This window comes from Protopterus annectens, chromosome 5.part1 (genome assembly GCF_019279795.1).
Source record: "Protopterus annectens isolate FY-2018-M chromosome 5.part1, PAN1.0, whole genome shotgun sequence".
NCBI classification, from domain to species: domain Eukaryota; kingdom Metazoa; phylum Chordata; order Ceratodontiformes; family Protopteridae; genus Protopterus; species Protopterus annectens.
In genome coordinates, this window is record NC_056736.1 from 718,340,997 (window position 1) to 718,367,357 (window position 26,361).

The following is a 26,361-nucleotide window of genomic DNA, read 5'->3' on the forward strand; positions in this document are numbered from 1 at the left end:
TCTTTTTCTGAGGACCTAAAGCTCTTCTACAACATAAAGAGGACATGGTGGCAGGATAGGTGTGTGACTAAAAGATTACGTGTTCTCTGTAACAGGCTTCCTATCCATGTGAAGCAAAGCTCATCCATAATGTAACTTAGACTAATGGATGGGAAATTCCAAATTTACTCTTGGTTTAGCACCTACGTCCCTAATGGACAGGGCAGCCTGTGAAAACTTGATGTGCACAAGCAAATGTAACTGTACAATTTCTTGGGGTATTACACGTCAGCAATATTTTGATAAATTTGGTGTAAGCTTGGCTAGATTTATAATGGCTCTTGGGTTGATATCCTAGCAACCGTCTATAAGCGTCAAACAATAGTTTGTACTGCTTTAGATGTAATACTGCTTTTTTGTCGTATAATATTTTTGCTCCTTGTCTGCAAGTCTGTGCTTTTTTAACATGTAAAACATCTCAGTAGCAAGGGAAAATTATTCATTTTGTTTTCATTTGACTTGTGGTTAACAGTATGAGAATATGTAGTCACTTGTGCAGAAACCAGTTTCTTGTTCTGAAGAAGGCACTTGGTCTTTCCGTCTCACTCCCAAATAAAGATCATACAGTATGATGAGTGGAAAACTAGACATTCTGGCATTGTTTCCTATGTGCACAAATTGCTAGAGAATAGGTTTGTAGTCTGTTGGGACTCTTGCATCAGAATGGATGTTGAAATCTCAGGAGATGGTGAGAATTCATAGTAGTCATAGGTGTTATTCCTGAACAATGATGGCGTTGGACCTGAACATCAGTGCAATGGTAGAGGTATTCATTTATACCTTTAAACTTTGTTTCTGGCTACCGTTTATTAATGTACGGGACTGGTCGTTGGCCCTTGTTTTTATACTCTCACGAATGCTGTTGCTACTTCTTGGGAATAAAGATGTAGCAAACAGAGGTGTTAAAAGGAAATTGTGTGCTTATACTGAAGAAAAAAAAAAGCTTCAGGATTATAGTTGGAAATGATTAGTAAATATTTATTTTCATTCTTTTCCTGCCATGGTTTTATTTTCTGTGAGATGTGCTGTTTGCAGCATAAAGCAACACTGTGTGTATACTTTCTGACTGAGCCTGTATTACAGTCGGAAGCAAGTCACAGCAGCAGAGTTGTTGGAAAATCTGCTGCAGAACCATACAGGTATAGTCATCCTGTGGAGCTGTTTTATTTAGCAACTATGAATAAAACAGCAAAGGTATCGGAGGGTAAAGGTGTGTGATTATTCAAGTAAAAAATGTCTGTACGGTAACTGTAGCCTCATTATTTAATATTTTTCCAGAATGTAAGGGTTTTGCTCGTTGCTGTTTGAGTATTGACTGATTTTATTAGAGGGTTTTACACCTGGCTAGGCGACTTATCAAATGTCCACCACTCCGGACTTTTTGCTGAACTCTGGATGGGGCTAGAATGATTGGTAACATTTATTGCAAAAACTGTCATGCGTGTGTGCATGAGCTGTCAACACCGACTATTTTAGTATTATGGGGTTTCCAGGACTTGGTTGTTTTAAATAGCACTCTTATCACTGCCAACATCCTAGCAGACAGGTTCAGTGCAAACTTTTCTCCCCCTTACCCCCAAAAGACCAAATGTCTATCCCAACAGAATGTAGCCTCCCTGACATCACAAATGCACAGCTGAGAGCTGCCCTCTCCAAAGCAAAAAAAACACAGCATCAGTGGGACCAGACGGTGTCCTGGGCTGCGTCTTACACGAGCTCCAAGAAGAACTAAACCCTCACATAAAGTCACAGTTCAGTCTCAGCCTTGCTACAGGATATGTACCCAAGGAATGGCTTACAGCAACAGTGGTCCCGCTCCACAAAGGTGGTGCCACAACGGACCCAGGAAACTATCACCCTATAAGCCTGACTTGTCTGATCTGCAAAGCTATGGAGCGTATCCCCATGTAACTCATAAACAAGGACATTGGTAACCTCCAGACACTGGATCCCACCCAGTTCGGCTTTAAGGGCAGATCTTGCCTCTTGAACCTGGTCGACTTCTTTGAAACAGTTACCAAGGCCATAGATGAAGGGGAAGGTAGTCCACACGGCCTACTTGGACCTCGCAAAAGCCTTTGGCACAATACCCCACTCGGGCATCATAAATAAGCTCACCAGCTTAAATATCAACCCCTATGTCACAAGATGGGTTGCAAACTGGCTCAGGAATAGAACCCACATGGTCAGTATTGCAGGTGCCATGTCGGACTCCAAACCAGTTACAAGTGGCGTCCCACAAGGCTCAGTCCTGGGACCTCTCTTGTTCGGTATATACTTCTCTGAGGTACAGGATAATACGGGAGGTCTGTGGCTGACCAAGTTTGCAGGTGACTGCAATCTGGGCGCTATAATCGCCTCTCCGGCTGACACAAGCATCCTCCAAAAGGGTCTCTCAGAGACGGATAACTGGTGCCAGAGCCATGGCCTTAAGCTAAATGCCAAAAAGTGCATAGTCATCCCCTTTGGGAAAAACAAAGTGCCCACAAATTACCACATAGGTGGTAATCCATTAAGTACGGAAGAAGTAATTAGGGATTTGGGGACCCAAGTAGATAGAAACCTCTCTTTTGACAGTCACGTTGCCAGAGTGGTTAGAAAGACCTTCTATATAGCCCACCTTATCACGAAAGGGTTCACATCTAGAACAAGAGAGGTCATAATTGAATACAATGCCCCATTTGGGATGTACCTTACCCGACACCTGCAGCAACTGGAGAGGCCCCAAAAGTACCTCACCAAGAGGATCAAGTGACTCAAACAGATGCCCTATGCAGTATGGCTAAAGAAACTCCAGCTCTACTCAGTTGCTTACCACCTACTCAAGAGGTGATCTATGCCTGACGTATAAAGCCATGTCCAACCCAGAATTAATGGACATGCTCCACCTCAGGAAATTCAAATCCCTTGGAGCTACATGCTCCAGGGACTTATCACAGAAATAAATAGGACATGCTGGAGGGACAGATTCATATCCCAGAAGCTGCCCTCACTTTGGAACAGAATCCCAGTCCATGTTGGGCAGAGCCCCTCACTGACCCTCTTCAAGAGAAATCTTGACGAGTGGATGGGAGATCGTAAGTTCACCCCTGGGATCTAGTCTGTGTCCCTGCTAGACAGGAGGCACAGTAAACTAACCTAACTCTGTGACCTACTCTACAGAGGCACAGTAAACCGATCTAAAAGGGTGGCAAAACCAAACAAACCCTGGCAAGGCTTGTAAATGCCTCAGGGCAGATAGCCTAGTATAAACCTGTGAACCTAAACCTATATAACCTGATCTAATCTAAGACAATTTATGCTTATTTTTTCTTCTAATTCATTTGTGTAGTGTTGTGCATTTTCTTTAGTTCTGTCACAGTTGTTATAACTGGGGCTGCGTACAATGCTTTGCCAAGCAGAATTATGATGGTAAGCTGGAATTGGGACTGGCATCACCAGCGCATTTATCTAAACTGGATAACGCCCTGGGAAGGCTTAGTGCACTAGTTAAGAGGTTTAAGTATATGGTAACACAGGATGCAAATTTGATTGGACTATTCCTAATAGTGTATTCTTTAGAGATGTGTTGTTCTTCTGTTATAAATGTTTGACATATGTGCAGACATATGTATACTTGCAAAGTCGTGTGTGTGATCTTTGAAACATATGTGCTGCCAGATTGCTATTTTTCTGTTAGATTCCATTAATAGCACCAGATTGTAAGCCTATTGGTGGCTAAAGGTGCAATTGCGCATACGCACATGCACACACACGCACACATTGCAGTTGCCTTCCCCACCCCCTTTGTTTATTTTATTTTGTTTTATACTAAAACCAGTTTGTTTCTGTAATCTGAATTATATTGTTGCAGTCAGCATTTGGGGGAATTTGCGGGATGGCTGTATTTGTTGTAATGTGTGTCAGGGGGAGGGGAGGGGAGGAGACGTGTACTTTTGAGTTCACTATAGATGTTAGCAACATCTAAGACATAATGGGGCTAGAGATGAAGCTTGCAAACTTGTCGATTCTTTTTTGTGCAAGATCACATATTTATTTCCTGTCTTATCCGTCGGCTAGTGAGAAGTGTTGGGCAATTTATTCAGCATGCAGTACTCTGAATGCTCTAAAAATGATGCAAAGTCTTTCAGCCTCAGTACCAATGAGAATCCTGTAAGCTTGGCAGTAGTAAAAAGTAATGTCTTTTTGGCCTTTCCCAGTTAAGGGTCGCCACAGCAGAACTCCGGTCCCCTAATGATTGGCAGTGGATTTTTACGGTGCAGAGTTGCCAGCCTGATGCCCAACCTTAAAAGAAGGCACACCCATTCACGCATGCACCTACCTGCATGTCTTTAAACATCACTCGACCGTGGGGAGGACATAGACTCCACACAGAAAGTGCTCCAGCTGAGAATCGAACAGGAGAACCTTTTGCTGTGAGGCAGCAATGCTTAACCACTGCACCACCACGGCCATTAATCTTGGCAGTAGTAGGGGATGCAAATGCTAAATAATTGTTGATGCATTTTCCTTTTACTTTGGAATGCGAACGATCCTGCCCGTCAGTCAGACGGTTTATTTTACGGGATGGGAAGAGTGGGGGCAGGGCTTGCTACTGCACACCCTTGGTGGTGCGCAACTGAAATCACCCCTGGCCACTATAATGAAATTTAATTGGCAAGTAGACCAGTTAAGTTTGTGTGATTCTGCCCTTCAGGGTAACAATTTCCCTCTATTTAATACCGCTGAAGGATAGCGTAAGAATTGAAGGTACTTATCATGCACAAGAAAGTCTTTGTACAGAGAGGAAGCAAAAGTAGCCAATATTGCACAGTTCAGTAATGAATCTGTGAATCAATACATGACGTTTATATACAAACTGAATGGCAAAATGTAATGCATAAATATGTAATGTACAATAGACTTACCACAGACAACCTGCAGCCTATCAGAGCAAAATTGTGAAGCAGGGATGTGGAGCAGGACTGGGCCAGATACTCATGAATGAAGATTGAATCGGTGGGTCTTTCAGAAATTGATCCAGCTGTGGGGAACACCTCAAATGCATCTTTTTGCTGCCTCTCACAACAGGTGATTTGCAAAATTCTGTTCCAAGACTCAATACAAGAAAACCTGGAAGACTGATGCTGTTTCACCCTTTCCACTATTACCCAGGTCATTGTAAAGATTCATAAGGACTCTTCAAAGATCATTGTGATAACTCCCTTCTTTTAGAAATGGCCAGGGGCATTTAACACCAGCTTCCTCAGACTGGACCTACTCACCCAAGACAAGAGTTATTCAATATACCCCATTCCCCAAACAATTGCAGCTAACTGCCTAAATGATATAATCTTAAAATCTTTTACGCACCTTTTGTTTTGAGGCCATGCTGCAAGCATTAAAACAGGCAAGCGAACATGTTTCTAGAAAATCGGGTTCCTATTAAGTCGGTGAACGCTTGAAATTGTGAATCAATTAATCGAACTTGTTTCAGCGAAATGGTGAAATTCTGAAAGCACGGAACAGCAATTTTTCCTAGGGAAAAAAAATCACTGGGCCGTTTTCGGGACTTTGCCATTTCCTCCACTGTGGTGCGATCTCGGAGTTGGTATATTTAAGTAGGGGGCTGTACGGGGCACAGCCTTCCCACTTCATTTTGTTTTTTTTTAATGAATCAGCGTCCCCCCGGGGAAAAAATCGCAATCTGTTTGATATTTTGTCTTTTTGTGGAATTTGGGTTGATTATATAGCGTTCGCAATGCTAAACTCGCTTATATAATATAGACCCAGAAAATCATATATTGGTAAAAAGAAATGTTTTCTAGTTGGTACCAAGACGGGAGACATCAGCTTTTCAGGGCTAGCATTTCTCTGATTTTACATTTGTGTGCGTTACTAACCTCTGGCTTGTCTTACCCCCTTGATCAAGGTTTGTCAGCCATTTTAGCACGTCTGCGCATGGATCCCTCTCTTAGGTTGGTACTAGGCTATCGGCCCTAAGGCCTGTGCAAGCCTAGCCATAACAATTCCCTGGATGTTTCTTCCCACAATATTTACTTCTCTGGGCCCCTGTCTAACAGGGCGACTGACATGGGGTGAATTTCCTATCTCCCATCCAATCATCAAGGTTCCTTTAGAAGAGGGCTAATGAGGTGCTCTGCTTGACATGTATGGGCAGTCTATTCCAGAGTATGGGGGAGTCTCTGGGTCAGGAACCTATCCCTCCAGCATGTTTTGTTCATTGTGATGATAAGGTTTAGATCCCTGGAGCGTGTGGCTCTGAGGGATTGGGATTTCTTTAAATGGAGCATGTCCAACAGTTCAAGGTTTGTATGTTAAGCAGAGATTGCCTCTAAGTAGACGATATGCCACAGAGTATAGCTGGAGTTTTTTTTAGACGGTCAGCATATGGCATCTGCTTTAGGCCTGTGATTCTTTTAGTGAGTTATTTCTGTGGCCTTTCCAGCTGCTGCAGATGTCTTGTGAGGTACATACCAAATGGGGCATTATACTCTATAATGGGTCTAATGAGGGAAGAGTACATTGGGACAGTGTTCCTTTTTTCTGGATGAAAAGCCCTTAGTGATGAGGTGTGCCACATAGAAGGATTTCCTGACTGTTGTGGCGATGTGGTTATCGAAAGTGAGACCACTGTCCACCTGTGTCCCTAGGTCTCTCATCACACTTTCGATGTTTAGTGTCTTGCCACCTGTGGTAATTCATGGGTACATGTTTTCCAAAGGGGATAGCTGTACATTTCTTGGCATTAAGCTTGAGCCCGTGGCTCTGTCACAAGGCATCTGTTTCTGTAAGGCCCTTTTGTAGAATATCCACATCATTTGGGGATTCAATAATGGCTCCCAGTTTGCAGTCATCTGCAAACTTTGTTAGTCAGAGTCCCTTAGTGTTGGCCTGTACTTCAGATAAGTAGATGCCAAACAAGAGTGGTCCCAGGACTGAACCCTGAGGTACTACACTTGTCACTTCTCTGGAGATGGATTTGGAGTCGGCTACTTTACAGTCTGGGTTCTGTCAGTAAGCCAGTTGGGCAACCCATCGAGTGACGTAGGGATTTATGCCCAGCTTAGTAAGTTTATCTATGATTCCAGAGTTGGGGGATGGTGTCAAAGGCCTTGGCGAGGTCCAGATAGGCTGTGTGGACCACCTTACCCTCGTCCACAGCTCTGGAGACTGATTTGAAAAAGTCAGTCAGATTCAGGAGATGAGATCGGCCCTTCACAAACCCAAACTGGGTGGGGTCCAGTGTTTCAAGGTTGCCAATGTCTTTGTTTATAAGTTCCATGATAATGCGTTCCATGCCCTTGCAGATCAGGCTTGTCAGACTAATGGGACGGTAGTTCCCGGGATCCAAGGCAAATCCTCCCTTGTGGAGCGGGATAACTGTAGCTGTGCGCCACTCAGTGGACACGAAGCCTGAGGTGAGGCTATGATTAAACATGACACATAGGTGAGGTGCCAGTTCATTTTGTAGTTCATGTAGTACACAGCCTGGGATGTCATCTGGTCCCATGGATGCTGTATTCTTAGCTTTGGAGAGTGCGGTTTCTACCTGTGTGGCCATGATTATCGGAATTTGGCAATCTTTTGGTATTGAGATGGGCCCTTTAGGGGGTGAGAGGGGGGTGAAGTTGGCACTAAATCGATCTGCCAGGATATTGGCAATATCCTTGGGATCAGTATACTTAATGCCATTCTGTTGTAGCTCAGAGCAGATCTGAGCATTGCCATTTAGATTCTTGACATAACTATAGAATGCCTTGTGGTTGTCTTTGGAATCTTTGGCAATTTTATTTTCGTAACTAGCTTTTGAGGATTTAATGAGGGATCTCGGCTTCTTACTGAGGGTGGTGAGGGAGTTTTTTGCATCCTGGGATTTTCCTCTTTTCTGCAACAGTTTCTTCCTTCCCTTGTATAGTTTGGTTATAGCAGGGGACCACCAGATTGGTTTCCATTTTTTTGGAGAAGAGCATCTTGGTTCAATTTGGGATGGCACAATTCATGCACGAGTGGACGTGCTGGTACAGTGCCTTAGTGTAGTTTTGTAGTGTAGTTTTAATGCAATCTCATGTGAAAATGTTTTTGAAAGAGGTGTTGCATACTAAGCTTCATAAAATGTGGCTCCTGCTTTGGCCGTTATACGTTAGAAAAACTTTCTCCATTCAGATTAACTCACTAGGCTGACTTGAGGTTCTTAGCATGGAAACAATGTGACTGATTGCTCTGACCCTCTGTGGCAAGAGTTTGAGTTGCAAGCTCTTATTGGTGAGTCAGCCTTATCTCATTTTTCATAGACGGAGCTTTCTTAAGAACTACTTCTCCATTTATGTCCAAAGTGGTATCAGAGTTTACATTGAGCAGAGCTGTCCATCTCATGGTCTTCTTTCCAGAACCTAAAAGTGGAGGAGAAAAGGATACTCCGTACCTTGAATGTCCAAAGATAACTGCGGCACTATCTTGACAGAGCAAAATATTTTAAGAACTCTGAGTTCATTTCTTGCGAAGGTAAGAAAAAAAGGACAACTTGTGACAGCCATGTGGTTGGTTCAGGCTGTTACCTTTTGTTATTCTTAACACAAAAAACTATTCCTGGCAGGCTCGAGGCTCATTTTCCCAGAGCTTCGGCTTCATCTGTGGCTATTTGGAAAGTGGTGGATTCTAGAAACTATAAACTAGATTTCTTCTCCTGGTCTAGGACAGGATTTACTAGGGGCATTCTATGGGGATCTTAGACAGTCATCCATCCTTCCTCGTAGTCTGCCTAAGCATTGGTAATCCACCTATACGACTAAGGCTACTGCCGCAGTGATGGCATTGATGTATGTACCACAGTTGTACAGGTAAAACTGCCATTACAGTACATGATTACTGCTGCAGTAGACACGTGCTCCCTCCGTTTATTTTTTCAAGTATTGTTTCTTTCAGGGCATTGGCCTCCCTGCCTCTGCTGTCATGAAAGCTGTGAAGGGCTTGGCACTCAAACCCCTCTGTTAGCACAGCTTGAGCTGACTACTGGTTTGGGTGCATGGAAGGTGCCATTTTAGCTTTGGAAGCTGGCCAGCTGCTGTGTCCTGTGCAGGATACAACCTATATAGCTATGGTTACTGCGGCAGTGATCATTCGAACATCTGCCATTATGGTTGTTTTAGTTATACAACTGTACTTGTGTTTTATCTTTAAAGACCATCCATGTTACAGTTTTGTGAAACATGGTATGTGTATGCAAGTGATCATTGTTAAGGTTCTTGTCTGTAAAACTTAATAGGTTAGAATATGCTGCATTAGTCAACAAGTCTGCTCAAAACGCTTTTTCAGAAAACTGAAAGCAAAATACAAAGTCATACTCTTAAACCACAGTCCTTAATCAAGAGCATTGCTGCATCCCCACTCATAAAGCCGACTTGGTTGCCTTTTGAGATCTGCTATCCTTTTTTTCTCTTTACTAACAGGATACTACATGAGCCTTGCTGTCCTCCCAGCCATTTACATCTCCCGTTATTTTGTCCTCTTCTTAGGAGGTCCTATGGCATGTTAAGCCCTCAGACTGCCTTTCGATAGGGGACAGAACCTTTTCTAAAACAGCTGCTGCCACATAGAACTCACTGCCAGCTCAATTAAAGAAAACAATAAACAACTTCCCTCAATTCTAAAAGAAATTAAAACAAATGTTCATCATATTGATCACTGTTACAGTAACCTTGGCATTTGTGATTCTCACGATACCCCTAACTATCTAAACTTCATCTGAGAAAAATGCAATGGTGGTTGAAGTTTTTTTGGTCCCTACACCAACATACTTTCTTTTCAAATCCCAGTGCTGGGGTTGGTCAGAGAAACCCCTTGGTGGATACAGCAAATATCCTTACGTTCAGGTCTTCATGGTTATTCACCACAGATACCCCAGACTTTGCATGAGGAGCAGTTCAGGAGGTATAAAACTGCAAGTTGTTTATGACACCAAGCACACAAATATAAAAAAATGCTTGCCCTGGTCAAGGCACTGAACTCTGAATCATCTTTGGCCCCTGGGATCACAAGTTTTTACAGCAGTACCACAGTCAATATGGTACATGAGGACTCACTTTATAGTCTCAAAATACTGAAATCTCGAATTTCAGTATCTCGAGACTATAAAGCCAAACATTCACAATATCGAAACCCCAAAAGTGCAAAATTACAAATTGCGACTTTTAAGTAACACGCTCCACCACACAAACAAACATGCCTACACCTTCCTCCCCACACTACAACAAACCAACAAAACATACGCAAACACAACACAAATACATACACCTACCCTACATATAAGCAGAGTGGCGAAACCCCCCTGCACCCCGCATGTGGGGGGCTACGCCCCCTAAACCCCGCTACTTATATATACTAACTTTGAGGTCACACTAAGAAGACAGACACTAAACCCACCACTACATACTCTATATTCCCCTTGCATACGTACAAAGACCACCACTCTCAACATTTACACACTCCTACCTACCCTGACCTACACCTAAAACTTCTCAGAACACTCGCACTCAAATCCCTATCCAAAACCCTTAAAAAACAGCACTTGCCTAAATCTCCACATATATCTACACAACAGCAGGCAAACCATATCCCACAGCACACCGCACCTTACAAACACAGCACATCCCACATACTGTGCCACCACAACCATGAATTTGACCGTTCAAATTCGATCAAGTGCAGTTTTGCTCAACTGCGCTTTCGGCACTTTTGTCCCGAAGTACTGAATTTCTAGATTTCAGTATTTCGCGATGAAGTGCTTTTGGTAAATCAACAAGAAAGGGGGATCCAGGTTGTATCCCATGTGTAGGCTTGTCATGTTAGCTTGGTATATACTTTCACTGCACAGTCTCATTCTCGGGCATCCTGTGCTTACAGAACTGTATTTTCCTTATTTTATCAAGGTGAGCATATGCATCAATGGCAATGGTTAACATATTAAAACATTTCTTCTATTTTCATGCTGATGTTTGTATCTCTTTTGTGACTGAATCCAAATCGTCTGAATACTTCCTGTGTTAATGACTGCTTTCTTGTATCATCTGTATGTAAATTTGTTTTGTATATTGTCTGTATTCAGTCTGCTCTTTCTTTATTTAATTTGCTATATTGTTTTTAATTTTTATAGATTTGTGTCCGTATGCGACTTTGTTGTATATTTTAATGTAAAAAATTCTGTGTGTATGCCTTTTTGAACTGGGTTCTGACTGAAAAGGGTAGTTTGACTAGCTTAGGAAACTTGAAGTGCAATAAATAAATTAATAAATATTGATCTACAGTCTAAAGGGGTGGTGGTCATCTTCTGCAGATATTCTAATAGTTGGTCTCTTGTTTTTTAATGTAGGTGGTCCCAGATTGGAAGGAACAAGAATGGGATGATGAAAAACCAGAGGACTATGCCGGAATGTTCCATTTCCGGTTTTGGAGGTTCGGGGACTGGGTGGATATTGTGGTAGATGACAGACTTCCAGCAATTGGCAGCCAACTAATCTACTGTCACTCAAATGATCGGAACGAGTTCTGGAGTGCCCTGCTGGAGAAGGCGTATGCTAAGTAAGTGTTAAAGTAACAAGATGGCACACGCACAACTACTAGAGAAATGAGAATGGAGCTCCCTTGTAAAACTGTCTAGTATAGCATTAATCAGGTTACCTTACTCTAGTAGGAATAAGAGCTGTGCTGTGCTTCAGGTCTTTGTCACAGAGACCCTTGTAGGTTCTTTATGAAGCTTTAAAGAAGTCTGTGATCCCTAAGATAGTACATTGGCAGTGATGTCCAAACCAGAGAGACAGCCAAGGATATCGGGCATCAGTCTACTAGTTAAGGCTGGTTTTGAAGATAATTAGGATGTTATATTGTGATGTGTAGGAGTTTATTCCATAGATGGGTGATATGTTGGGTCAAATATCTAGTCTTTCGTTAAGTTCTATTTATTTTGTGAAGTATTACCTGTTTCTTGAATGCTTAGGAGATCAGGTAGGTCTTTGACAGCACAAAAGTCTAGGTAAAGGTCATTGCACAGAACACTGTAGCAGGTAGAATACAGTGACAGAGCTTCTGATTCATCAAGCTTCCCAGCCTTTCAAGTTGGACAAGGTGCAAGTGAAAGGTGACGTATTCTGAGATTGGCCTGATGAATAACGGTGAAGAACAACCTCTTTAGAACTAGAAGAAGCCCTTTGCTAATTAGTTGTGCAGGATAAAAAGATTTTCCTGACTGGCAGATACAGGATGTTTGAAAAATAGTGCATTACCAACTAAGGTGTATGTAGTTCTCTGATAATTGCACTCCACTTAAGAGTGGATATAGTTAACATGTGCTAGGGTGAATATGTTGGATATCGTTAACATGTGCTAGGGTGAATATGTTGGATATAGTTAACATGTGCTAGGGTGAATATGTTGGATATAGTTAACATGTGCTAGGGTGAATATGTTGGATATCGTTAACATGTGCTAGGGTGAATATGTTGGATATCGTTAACATGTGCTAGGGTGAATATGTTGGATATCGTTAACATGTGCTAGGGTGAATATGTTGGATATAGTTAACATGTGCTAGGGTGAATATGTTGGATATCGTTAACATGTGCTAGGGTGAATATGTTGGATATAGTTAACATGTGCTAGGGTGAATATGTTGGATATCGTTAACATGTGCTAGGGTGAATATGTTGGATATAGTTAACATGTGCTAGGGTGAATATGTTGGATATAGTTAACATGTGCTAGGGTGAATATGTTGGATATAGTTAACATGTGCTAGGGTGAATATGTTGGATATAGTTAACATGTGCTAGGGTGAATATGTTGGATATAGTTAACATGTGCTAGGGTGAATATGTTGGATATAGTTAACATGTGCTAGGGTGAATATGTTGGATATAGTTAACATGTGCTAGGGTGAATATGTTGGATATAGTTAACATGTGCTAGGGTGAATATGTTGGATATCGTTAACATGTGCTAGGGTGAATATGTTGGATATCGTTAACATGTGCTAGGGTGAATATGTTGGATATAGTTAACATGTGCTAGGGTGAATATGTTGGATATAGTTAACATGTGCTAGGGTGAATATGTTGGATATAGTTAACATGTGCTAGGGTGAATATGTTGGATATAGTTAACATGTGCTAGGGTGAATATGTTGGATATCGTTAACATGTGCTAGGGTGAATATGTTGGATATAGTTAACATGTGCTAGGGTGAATATGTTGGATATCGTTAACATGTGCTAGGGTGAATATGTTGGATATCGTTAACATGTGCTAGGGTGAATATGTTGGATATCGTTAACATGTGCTAGGGTGAATATGTTGGATATCGTTAACATGTGCTAGGGTGAATATGTTGGATATCGTTAACATGTGCTAGGGTGAATATGTTGGATATCGTTAACATGTGCTAGGGTGAATATGTTGGATATAGTTAACATGTGCTAGGGTGAATATGTTGGATATCGTTAACATGTGCTAGGGTGAATATGTTGGATATAGTTAACATGTGCTAGGGTGAATATGTTGGATATCGTTAACATGTGCTAGGGTGAATATGTTGGATATCGTTAACATGTGCTAGGGTGAATATGTTGGATATCGTTAACATGTGCTAGGGTGAATATGTTGGATATAGTTAACATGTGCTAGGGTGAATATGTTGGATATCGTTAACATGTGCTAGGGTGAATATGTTGGATATCGTTAACATGTGCTAGGGTGAATATGTTGGATATCGTTAACATGTGCTAGGGTGAATATGTTGGATATCGTTAACATGTGCTAGGGTGAATATGTTGGATATCGTTAACATGTGCTAGGGTGAATATGTTGGATATCGTTAACATGTGCTAGGGTGAATATGTTGGATATAGTTAACATGTGCTAGGGTGAATATGTTGGATATCGTTAACATGTGCTAGGGTGAATATGGTGGATATAGTTAACATGTGCTAGGGTGAATATGTTGGATATCGTTAACATGTGCTAGGGTGAATATGTTGGATATCGTTAACATGTGCTAGGGTGAATATGTTGGATATCGTTAACATGTGCTAGGGTGAATATGTTGGATATCGTTAACATGTGCTAGGGTGAATATGTTGGATATCGTTAACATGTGCTAGGGTGAATATGTTGGATATCGTTAACATGTGCTAGGGTGAATATGTTGGATATCGTTAACATGTGCTAGGGTGAATATGTTTTCCATGTAGAAATATGCTGTACATTTTTTTGCATTAGTCCCAAGTTTACTTGGTGCACCATGTGTTGGCATGGACATTTGCCCTTCTTGTTGGATGGTAGGTGTCAATATGGGAGTTAGCCGTAGCATTGAGTTTGTAGTCATCCACATACCTGGTTAGCCAGAGATCTTTGGCATTAACGTCTGAAAAGTTGGTACCAAAGATGACACAGGCATGTAAAACACTGCTAGTAGTGAATTTTTGTGAGGAAGTACTGCCGACCCCTCAGTCTGGGACCTTTTGGAGAGCCGTTTGGCTGTTCATTATGTAACATGGGTATTAATGATTCAGCAGGTGAACTTATCAATAATACTGTCATGGGGAGCTGCTATTGGAGGCTTTTGTTATCTCAGGGCAAGGAGTATGACCAGATTGGTTTTGTCTATGACTTCAGTAACTCTTTTGAAAAACATATTAGGCAGGCAGAACCTATATTCCATAAAATCTGATTAAGATGAATGCTTTGTGGACTGCAGATGTCTTTACATAGGAGCTTGTGTGTCGTACGGTCCAGGACATTGCTAAATAGTACTAGTGAGGCTGGAATCTGTTGTGGCCTTCCATATGGAGCTGCAGCACTACATAAGGTCTCCTGAACTTCAGTTATGTAACCTGTGAAAAGGCTGAAGTTGTAAACAGGATGGAGGGAATCTGTAGAGCTGTTTATAGCACTGACATGATATATTATTGGGCCGCAAAGAATGTATAGTTCTCATTTTAGAGTGTGTAGAAAGACCTGATCAGAGGTGATAGGAGTATATCCTGAAGAATGAAAGGGGAAATACAGCGGTGAGAGGACAGGGAGAAATTTGAACCGAATTTGCCTCTTAATATATTGGCAGTGGCCTGTGGGTCAGAATAAGAAATACTGTTAGAAATTTGCTCTGCACAATATTTGGATATTGGGTCTGAGCTTCCTAACACTGTTAAAAAGATGTCTTGTGATCATTAGAAGTGGTGGAAAGGTTTCTTTAAAAGTCTGTCTTGTAATTTCTAATATGTTTGATATTCTTTTAAATTAGTTTAAAGACCTTATTATAAGAGGCAGGATATTTATTATATATGGAGAGTATTTTTTCCCGTTATTGTAAAGCTTCTTTATTCTATGATTCCCTTATAACTGTTTGCTTTTGAATTTCCTACTGCATTTATGATGATGGGGACAGATGTCTTAATGTAGGTATTAAGGTGGGAGTAGAATACTGTGGAATAAGTCATGGTTTCGGCATTAGGATCTTGGGGATAGGGAGAATTTTTGAATTTTTCCTTATCAAGTAGTAAGCGATTTGCTCTAGAGACATTCTTGAAAAGAGAAGGGTTAGTTTTGATGTCGAGGCTAGTTCCACATGAGTTGATAATTTGGATAGATTTAATCAAGGTGGAGGCGATGCTTAGTGAGGTACATGCTGGGGCAATATTTGTAAAAACAATGTCAGTTGGAACCTGTTGTGAGGAGGAAGACAAATTGATCCAGAGAGCTGGCAGTGATGAAGTTTAGGTGTGGAGTGTGTGTGTGTGTGTGTGTCACACGTGCGTATGCATTTATTCATTTGAATTTATTTACCATGGTAGAACGCTGATCAGTTTTGACCAATTTCTGTATCATTCCAGGGTCAGAAATGTAGCAGACACGAAATAGATGAGTAACAATAACACATAAGTGACAGTAAAATAGTAAAATGGAAGAGTAATTCTTTAGATACATAGTAAATGCATTGTATACATTTTGCAACATGTACAAGTTTCAAAATATTTGACAAATTAGAGTAAAATAAATTAGAGATGTGAAAGTAGTAAAAGAGCTTAGTGGTTGAGTTAGAGTGGAGAAGAGTTATTAAAGTAGACTAAAGTGATATTTCTTCAGAGGTAACTGGTACAATCTGCTTGAATAGCTAAATGTGTGTTTAGGAAACAATGGAACTTTGGAATAAGAGGATGGAGTCTAATTTCAGGTGTTAGGGACTCCCACAGTTTGGGCCAGAGAACTGAGCATGCATGATCAGAGATGTGTAGCCTAGATTTGTGCTTTAGAATCTGAGGGGGTTCATGTTTTGTAGGTTGTATGTCTTATTTCTGAGGTTAAAGGAGAGGAGAGTTTGTTCATGTAGGAGTTTTAATAATGGTGATCCTGAGTTGTATAACTTTGCCATTTAATAGGTTTGACACCTGAATTGCCATATAGTTTCATAGTACCGTTTGGTGTTCATTTTGATAGTTAACTTCTCCACCTAATTTAGGTAGGTGCCATGCTTGCAATGGGCATTAAGGATCTGTAGTTTGTGGTAATATAGTAATTAGCCTTCTTTGTTGACAGAATTTTTAGGTTGGTGATGTGGAGAATTTTAAGTGATGTAACAGAGTTAGACAAATACAGGTAATTGTCTACTACACCTCCCACTGGAGCTCAAAGAATAGGTGCTAGGGAGGGGGGGGGGTAGCACACCAAAGCATGTTTTGGTAAGGTTTTCAAGGGAACAGGGAGACCTTTAAGTGAGCATTTTTTCCAGGCTTCTAACATTGAGCAGTGTCACTCTTATGTAGGCTGGGTTTGAATTTGCTGCTTTAGTATATTCAGGAGACAAACCCCATGTAAAAAGTGCTATGGGGGTAGCAAATAGTTTAGACAATGAGCTTTGATGTGGGAGAAGAGTGCAATCTATCCCTGGTGAAGTATGCTGACTGTTCACCATTTCCTATGGTGACGCATGTTGGATCTCCTTAGAAAAACACCAGTTACTGAGCCAGTTGCTAAAATAGCTATTTTCCTTTTTTTCATCAGTTATTTTATTTTTGAACTGTGGCATCATTCTTAAAGATGGCAAGATTTTACTGAAGACCAGTTTTTTTTCTGCTTCAGACACATGCATGGTGAGCTCAGTTATGTCTGTCTCCCCAAGGGAAGCGAGTCTGAGGTTACTGACCCCAACATGGCTGACCATCAGATTACATCTGTAAAAATGTTAGGGTCTCTTCTTACCCTAAACTGATTAAATGGGATATTATAGAAAAGATTGTGCTGCTGTTTTTAGCACACCTCTTAAAAAAAAAAAAAAAAAAAAAAAAGTGTATGTAAAAGGGCTTGGTATTCACAACCTCTGAGGTCAATGGTGGGAGTGATGGATGCGTTTAAGGTGAAGGTGGGATTACATCAAGGATCAGCTCTGAGCCCTTTCTTATTTGCAGTGGTGATGGACAGGTTGACTGACGAGATCAGACATGAGTCCCCGTGGACTATGATGTTTGCAGATGACATTGTGATCTGTAGTGAGAGTAGGGAACAGGTGGAGGAGACCCTGGGGAGGTGGAGATATGCTGTAGAGAGAAGAGGAATGAAGGTCAGCAGGTCTAAGACAGAATACATGTGTGTGAATGAGAGGGAAGGGTAGAGGAATGGTGAGGATACAGGGAGTAGAGGTGGCGAAGGTGGATGTGTTTAAATACTTAGGATCAACAGTTCAGAGTAATGGTGAGTGTGGGAGAGGTGAAGAAGAGAGTACAGGCAGGCTGGAGTAAGTGGAGAAAAGTGTCTGGAGTGATTTGTGACAGACGAGTACCAGTCAGAGTGAAAGGGAAGGTCTACAAGAGGGTAGTGAGACCAGCTATGTTATATGGGTTGGAGACAGTGGCACTGACAAAAAGGCAGGAGTCGGAGCTGGATGTGGCAGAGTTAAAGATGTTAAGATTTGCACTGGGTGTGACGAGGATGGACAAGATTAGCAATAAGTATATTAGAGGGTCAGCCTAGGTTGGAAGGTTTGGAGACAAAGCCAGAGAGGCAAGATTACGGTGGTTTGGACATGTGCTGAGGAGGGATACAGAGTATATTGGGAAAAAGATGCTAAGGATAAAGCTGCTAGGTAACAGGAAAAGAGGAAGGCCTAAGGTATGTTTTATGGATGTGGTGAGAGAGGACGTGTAGGTGATTGGTGTGACAGAGCAAGATGCAGAGGACAGAAAGAAATGGAAACCGATGATCCACTGTGGCGACCCCTAACGGGAGCAGCCGAAAGAAGTCGTCAGTTTTACTTTTCTTTCTTGACTGTCTGCTTCTCATCATTAAGGAGGATGCCTAGCATCATTCCCTTCCTCTGAAAAAAGATTGACTAGAGTTGTAGATAGTTTATATTCGTCTTGGTTATTATAGTTCCTGTACTACTTTGTGGTAGTTATGCATGTATTTGAAGTCCTGGGTAAGACTTAAGAAATGTGTAAAGTGGGGACATTAAGTCCCAGTGCGGGTCACGTGATTTTTGATCTGTAAGTTCAGAGCATCTCAACATTGCATGCTGTATTTGCAAGGGCTTTGGTCCTCGTTCATTAGCTGACAAGGATGATCTTCCCCCAGAACAGACAGAAAAGCGCAATAAAAAGAAAAAAAAAGGTAAGGGCAGAGTCCAGTAAATGTAGGAACAGTGATCAGGCATCCACTTTTCCCAAAGTGCCTAGGAGGGAGTTTTTCCCTTCCTCAGCATCAACTTGGAAATCTCCAGTATTAGAAACCACTGTCAATTAGGTAAGTCCCAACAAAGTCAGTAGACATTCATCATAGCAGAATTGTTCTGGTTTCTTTTTTCTAAACTTCCATCTATCTCTTCCATAAAATCTGTTCTTTCAGGAATGTTTCTGAAGCAAATTGGGAACTGTTGATGAGACCTTTCCTGAAGAAGCAGATGGAATTAGGCATCACCCCCCCCCCCAGTGCCACACAGATTGGGTCCCCCTACCTCTGTTAGCGCCTTCCCCAGTGTCAGTTTCTGCATTAGTGGTCTCTAAATGAGCTTCCAGCTGGATCCTGTTGTCTGCACTAGCAGCTTTCCTCCCACCTCAGCTTTGGTGAAGAATGACTCTTGGCTGAGGAATGGACTCTCTATGCAGATGGAAAGTGAATCCACCTTTGAAGCTGTGATGGGGACTATAGCCTCTTCCAGGCTATTGGCAGAATTTCCACTGTTGCTAATTTCACACCACAATGCCCTTCCTTCAGCTGTTCAGCTCAGTCATCTTGGTTCCCAAGGACAAAGTAGAGCCACGTCCTTTAGTCATATGCAACAAGTGTAATGACTCTTCAGGGTCTCAACCAGTCACGGCCAGATATTCCTCGGAAAAGAGTGCACAAAAGGAAGTACATAGACTCCCTTTTGGTGTCCATTACATCAGACACTGACTTGGATGAAAGTGACTTTCCCCGGTTCCCCTCCATTTGGCAAAGTCTTTGAATTAATGCACTGGGAATATTGGCCAGCTGACTTGCCCTCTCTGGATGAGGATGTACTCTGAGGTGTATGGCGCTGTCTCTTCTACCTCTTGGGTGATCTGTCCTGTGGACCATCTGATATATTTGCTCTTTAGGAGGGTATGACAGGAGCAAGACACAACAGAAGTCATTCCAAGAAACCCATAAAAAAGGTATTACGCCCTCCTAATGATAGGCAGCTGTGTTTTAAAGATCCACTGGTGGATTACAGCAACCACCAAAAGAGAACTTATGGACAAGTCCTCTTATGTCTATCCCCCTTGTAAAAAATCAAGGGTGATGGGATGGGAAATTGTCTACTCCTTGGGCACCTTTGTATTAAACTATTTAAGACACATGAGCAGATTTCAAAGTGGCATAGCAAAATAAGCTATATGGATACTTTGGGTTGGCCAGTATCTCAGGACTAGCAAATTGCTGTAGAGCACCCTGAATATCCTGTTCAACATCACAAATCTCTCCATGCCCTGTACCACAATGCAACCATTGGAGCAGGCATGGAAACGGGCAGTGGTATAGCTATCAGACACTGTGCCTAGTTCCTCCTCTATGGCTTTGAGGATAGGTTTAAGACATCTTTTACAAACAGCCCCTTTGACGGCTCCTCCCTCTTTGGACCAATGGTAAGAGATACGGTGCAAACAAGATGGGAAGATGTCTGCCATGGGAGTCAAATTTGAGTTTTCAAAGACCTTGTAACAGGAATCAGAAGGGTTCTGGGTCTGATCAAGAGATCCCAGCATCAACCCTTTAACCCCACCTTTTAAAGGTGTGACCATGGCAGAGGTGGTCACTTTAATGAAAGCCAGCTATGTGGTGAAAGGGGTCTGCAAAGCCAGGTAATTGGAAGACCTTAGGAAGACCTAACCAACGCTGCTGACATTTTGCCCAGTGTGTGAGGGAGTTGATTCTCTCTGCACCCAACTGCATGGATGGCCATCAGGCAGGACAGACAACAGGGGCTATCCTACACCTTCAAAAGAGCACCAAAACCGATGCTGCCATTACCAGAGGTATCACCCCAGCAGCTGCAAGTAGCTCACCAGAAGGCTTCGGGTTTCCTTCAAAAAATATCTATCTAGGGGATTCTGCAGATCAGAGAGAGTTGGGAGTTTACTCAACATTCGGTTTGGTTCAAAAGAACAAGCATCTCTGGCCAAGCCTGTATCTCTGACCTAAACCTCTCTCTGAAGAAGACCCAGTTCAGAATGATCACAGTATCAGTCATTTTGTCCTGTCTCATTGCAAATGACTGGATTTGCTTCACAGACTTCCGGGATGCCTGGCATTGTATAAAAAAACCCTCAAAAATTAAAAAAAAAAAAAATCCAGGAAGCTTCTATGGTTTTTAGTAGGTGCCAGTCTCTACCAGTTCTGTGCCTTGCCCTTCACTTGTCTGCACAGTCCCCAGATGTTCAAGTACACTGTGGTAGTTAATAGCCCATATTTAGTTCATTGGTATCTTGTCAAAGTTCTCAAATGCACATGTTCCTGTGAAGCACAATTTCTGACTAGTCTAGTGTAGTTATTGTACCTTGGTGAATAGTATATAAATTGAGTTCCTGCTACTGATTTCATGCCTTTCGTATGAAATATTTTCATACATTTCTTCAGAAGTCTACTCTCTATTGTTATATGTTCCCCTGTAGTCCTCACAGATCCTCATTGTTGAAATCAAATTGCAGTCCCCACCTTTAAGTAACGTTCCCTGCTGAAATCTCATTCTCTACGATTTTTCTAAGCTCCCTAATATTTATTTATTTATTTATTTGCAGTTGGTTTACCAGGATAGTCAATTGGGCCTAGAAGAACCCATTTTCAATGGAGTCCTGGGGAGAAAAGCACCAAAAGCAAAACAATAATTACAAACAAAATTACAATCAAAGCTCTTGTTACAGTATGTACAAAAGTACTAGTAGAAACATTGCATTTAAACATACAGTTTCTAAAGCAAAAATGACAAAAGTTTTGGTTATACTAATTATAGATGAAATATTTCATTTAACAGAGACAATTTCTGCGATAAACAGTGTCATCATTGTAAATCTAGAGTAGTTGTTTATGCATGGATTGATTCCTGCCAAAACCATGTATGGTTATTATGTTGATGTTCATGGACGCACTGCAACAACTTTCATATGTCTGACAAATGAGTACACAGAGTAGGTAGAAGTAGGATGGGAGATGAGCAGTTGGGATTCAGATCAGGATGCATCACAACTTACCCAATGTTTGCAGTGAGACAGATAGTTGAGAGGAATCTAGAGATGAGAAGAGTCTAAGTGACTGGTCTTATATTTGAAGAAATCATATGACATGGTTCCAAGGACATGTTTTTGGGCAGTCCTGTGGTGGTTTGAAGTCCAAAAAACAGAAGATAAGATTAGTGCAAACTATGTACAGGAGACCCAAATACTGAAGTATGAACAGTGTTCAGTCTAACTAAGGGGTTCCCTGTGGGATTGGGTGTGCTTCATACTAGTAATGGGCTACATTAGCAAACAGGTTGATGGGGATAGATCAACAAAGTTGTTGTATTCATTTATTGACAAAATGGGGCAGAATGGAAGTTTAAAGTGTAAACTACATAGTTATGAGAGAAAGCAGGTTAACAGTGCAAGTTATGTAGGGTGACAGCTAGAGCATTCCCATTGGGAGGCTAGGTAATGGCAGTTTTTGGTGAAATATAAATACATGCCAGCATAATCCTCATCCTTTGCCAGTTGTCCCTTACTACCACAAATCTGTCATTATTAGCTTTCTTCTTTCATCACTACTGGTGCTCCTCTAGCAATTAATGTAAGTACTCCTCTTTTCCTATGTGATATTCTCCAGAAAAATCCATCTTTAAATCCTTTATCAAATCCACATGCTCAGTTCTTTCTAAATATGTGTTGTGTAGAATTGCTATTTCCACTTTGCATTTCTGAAGTATTCTTTCCTTTTTTTCTACACTTGTGAGGCTAGTCACATTCCAAGATAATATGGAAAGTGTTGTTCCCAGTTATTATATATGGCATCTTTTTTTGTGCGTCTGTTTCCATCCTTTGTGATAAGTGCGCCCACTGAATGTTTGGCAGGTTAAATCCTTTTGTTTTTTCCTTCTCAACATTGGAACCTATGTTACATTTTACAAGACTTTTTGTTTTAATAAAAACCTTTCAAGCAAAAAATAAACAACATATGCACCCTCAGAACACACCAATAAACTGTTACTTCATTACAAATGCACAACTGTGTACATCTTCAAATGTTGAAGTTTAACCCATCTAATAGGCGTATTTGTGCCACATAGGTAGCTGCTAACACAGGCTCATCCATTTTAAAAGATGCATGTTATTGCCTCGGCTTCTACTTACACAAATTGGCATCTGTTCTTTCTTTTATCTGTATCCCCACCAATTTGAAAACAATTTGCATGCTTTCAGAAATTGCTAACTTTTAACCTTAAAGAAGAAGCCAGTGTGTTCTGTTTTTTTATTGCCCTATTATCAGCTTGTCTCCATGGAAATGTAAAAAAAATGTAGTTCTCTGTTGCAGCCTGAAAGATGAGCCAAAGCATTTGTTGTGAAGGGAACATTTTTCATTATAGTCAGTGTTCTCATGTTTACTTGTTTCCACTTAAATCTATTGGATTAAGCCAAAGGTCTTAATTGACATTCTCCTATGCAAAAGTAAGAAAAAACATATAGTCTCTACATATGTTATGATTTGTGTACTTTTACTTCCTTTTCCCCACCGCAACAACCCAGATTAGTCTATTAACTTAAACATGCTTTTGTTTAACTTTTCTTCAGTTTTTAGCACTATAATGCTTACATTTCTTAACACTAGAAAAGAACTAAAGAAAACAAGGCACCTGTTTACTTTAGAAACTTCATCACATACAAGAGCAAATAAAATACTTTGCCACTCTCCTACTTTGGTCACAATAGACGAGTCTTCGGGGGCTCTGTTCAAGCAGCTTTATTGTATATGAACACATCACGATAGAAGTTTACTGTCTTTAACTTATATACAAACTAACTACTGCAATCATAAGTGCTCACTCTCTGTCTGCACTCTCAAAATGGCACTGGGAATAGCACGTGCCCGTTATTTATATGTGCATGTTCAGTCCTTGATATGCTTAAAGATGCAGCACATACACTCTGACCTACATCCTCCCTCTTTGGGAAATAGGTCATGCAACGTTATGAATCTATTTGGCATGCAGATAATACAAGTAGTTCTTTGTCGTGCAATTATACAAGGCTAGGTACATATATACAGCTGTGTCCGTGTTGCAGTGTATTTCACACTGGGCCTAGAAATTCGACCATATCATGCAACATAAAACTGGAAGTTAGGTTTAGCAACTGGAACTGTCTCTACAGAATGTTCAATCTTGGGAGTGTTTGGAACATCCACAGAAATTGAGGTGGAGGTTGAAACAGTCTGGGATGGGAACAACGTCAAGTTCGCTCTGAGATGGTCTGTATCACAGGAACAATGCTGTGATAAAGATTCTGGTACAGGAAGAAGTCTTTCTCCTGTACTCCACACCCTCAGATTCTACAAGGTTGGATCTCTGCTCGGTAGATGCACCTGTAACTTGACCAATCCGGTCAAAACCTTTCTTCATTTGTATCCTCACTGTCTTTCCTTAAATCAACGGATGAAGAAATCTGCTCGATTTATCATAACTGGACTTCTGGATAGAAAGCTTCTTGAATAATTGAGCCTTGATGATTCTATTGTTCTTAGCTTTAGCCTTCAATAAACTGGAACTAAGTGTTATTCTTGTTTGCCTGGATAGAAGTCTTTGAGCAGGTGAGCAAAGTATATCATCACAGGGTATGTTTCTGAGAAGTAAATTCAGGAAAAACATCGGTATTGTCATGCTTTGACCTTTCAAGTAATTGCTTTGCACTCTGCACTGCACGTTCAGCTAGTCCATTTGACTGTGGGTATTCTGGACTACTAGTAACAATGTACTAAGTCCTATTCTCTTGTAAATTTCTGAAACAACTGACTAGTAAATTGAGTACCATTGTCAGAAATTACTTTGTGTGGACTACCATGGACTGAAAAATAACATTTCAACTTAGTAATAGTAGTGGATGTTAAATTGGGTAGTAAATCAATCTCAAACCAATTTGAATGAGTCTACCAATATTAAGGAGCGTTGATTGTCCCACTCGAAGATATCGGTGGCTACTGTTGACCAAGGTAGTTCAGGAACTTGACTTAGCTGAAGTGGTTCTCTTTGAAAATCTGGTCTAGTATTATTGCATGCTGAACAGGAAGAAAATACTATATCAGTTTCTTCCAGTAATGAAGGCCAAAATGCTAGTTCTCCCGCTCTTCTCTTGGTGGATGCAGAACCTGAGTGACCACGGTCCAAAATTTGGATATATTCTTGTAAGGAAGCAGGAAAAACAATTTTAGGACCTTTGAAAATAATGCCATCTTCCATCAACATTTCATTTCTGTAAGGGAAATAGGTTTGCGCTTCAGGTGATGCACTAGATTGCTCTGACGGCCATCCAACATTAATTTACTGAGTGAGCTTTTGCAAAATTGGATCGGTCTGTGTTATCCGTCAACTCGAGTCTAGTGGTAGAGAAATTACGCACTGCCATCATGTCAGTCAAAATTCTGAGTCAAGCTGTTCCATCATATTTCTGGACAATCTGAATTAAGGTACCAGCAGATAAAGTAGTTTACCTTTCGTATAGACCATTTTGAAGTTGTACTTTTGCAATTTGAGCATCCTTTTTAATCTTGTGGGAGTTGAATGCATAGGCCTCTCTAGAATATTAACTAGAGGTTGGTGGCCTGTTTCAATCTGAATAGCTCGACCATAGGTATAGTCATGAAACTTGGAAAATGCAAATGCTATTGCCAAAAGTTCTTTCTCAGTTTGAGCATGTTGCGTTTCAGTTTGGGTAAGTGTTTTAAATGCATAGGCTACTGATCTGCCCTGTTGAGGAATAACTGTGCCAAGACCAAATTTTGAAGCATCACAGGAAAGCGTGACTGGTTTATTTACATCATAGTATCTTAATGTCAGTGGGGCAGCTATTTTCTGCTTAAGGTCTTCAAATTCCTTCTGGTGCTGTTATATAACCATGACCATGTAACATTTTTGCAAGTCGGTTCTCTTAAAGGTGCTGTCAACTCATTGAAATCTGGTATAAACTTGCCTAAATAATTGACCATGCCTAGGAAACATTGTAGAGTTTGAATATTATCTGGTGCGGACATCTCAAGAATAACTGCTTGGTCGAGTCCAGTCTCATGCCAGTACTGGTAAATAAATGACATACAAATGTAACTTCTGGTAGTCCTGAATTTGTACTTCAGAGGATTGATCTTCAAGTTTACTTCACATGCTCTGTCTAGAACTCATGCTGTGCTTCACCATTGCCTCCAACCAATAAATCCTCTACTATTATCCCACAAGGATAACCTGAAAAAAATTTGCCCCATTGCACTCTGGAAGACTTCACTTACAGAATTTATTCCAAATGGCATCCTTAGGATTCTGTATATGCCAAACAGGGTACCAAAAGTGGTTAGTAATGAAGATTTGCGATCAAGCAACACTTGACAAAATTATTTTTTTACATCCAAGACCGAAAAAAACAGTGGCATTTGGTATTAGAGCTGCAATCTCTTCGACTGTATGCACTGGATGATGTGGTGTCTCCAATGTTTTGTTCAAATCTCTTGGGTCAATACATATTCTGATTTGAGACTTTTTTGTGAGCTGCTGCCATAGATGACGCCCATTCAGTTGGTTCTGTAACTGGA

General features: G+C 41.0%; 1 protein-coding gene across 1 annotated transcript in view; it reads left to right on the forward strand.

Moving 5' to 3' along the window:
• Positions 1-26,361, forward strand: part of CAPN5 (calpain 5) — an 808,497-nt gene that overhangs the window by 359,945 nt on the left and 422,191 nt on the right. Inside the window, exon 3 of the mRNA XM_044073347.1 lies at positions 11,408-11,616. Coding sequence (XP_043929282.1) covers positions 11,408-11,616 — 209 coding nt within the window. The remainder of the gene's footprint in view (positions 1-11,407; positions 11,617-26,361) is intronic.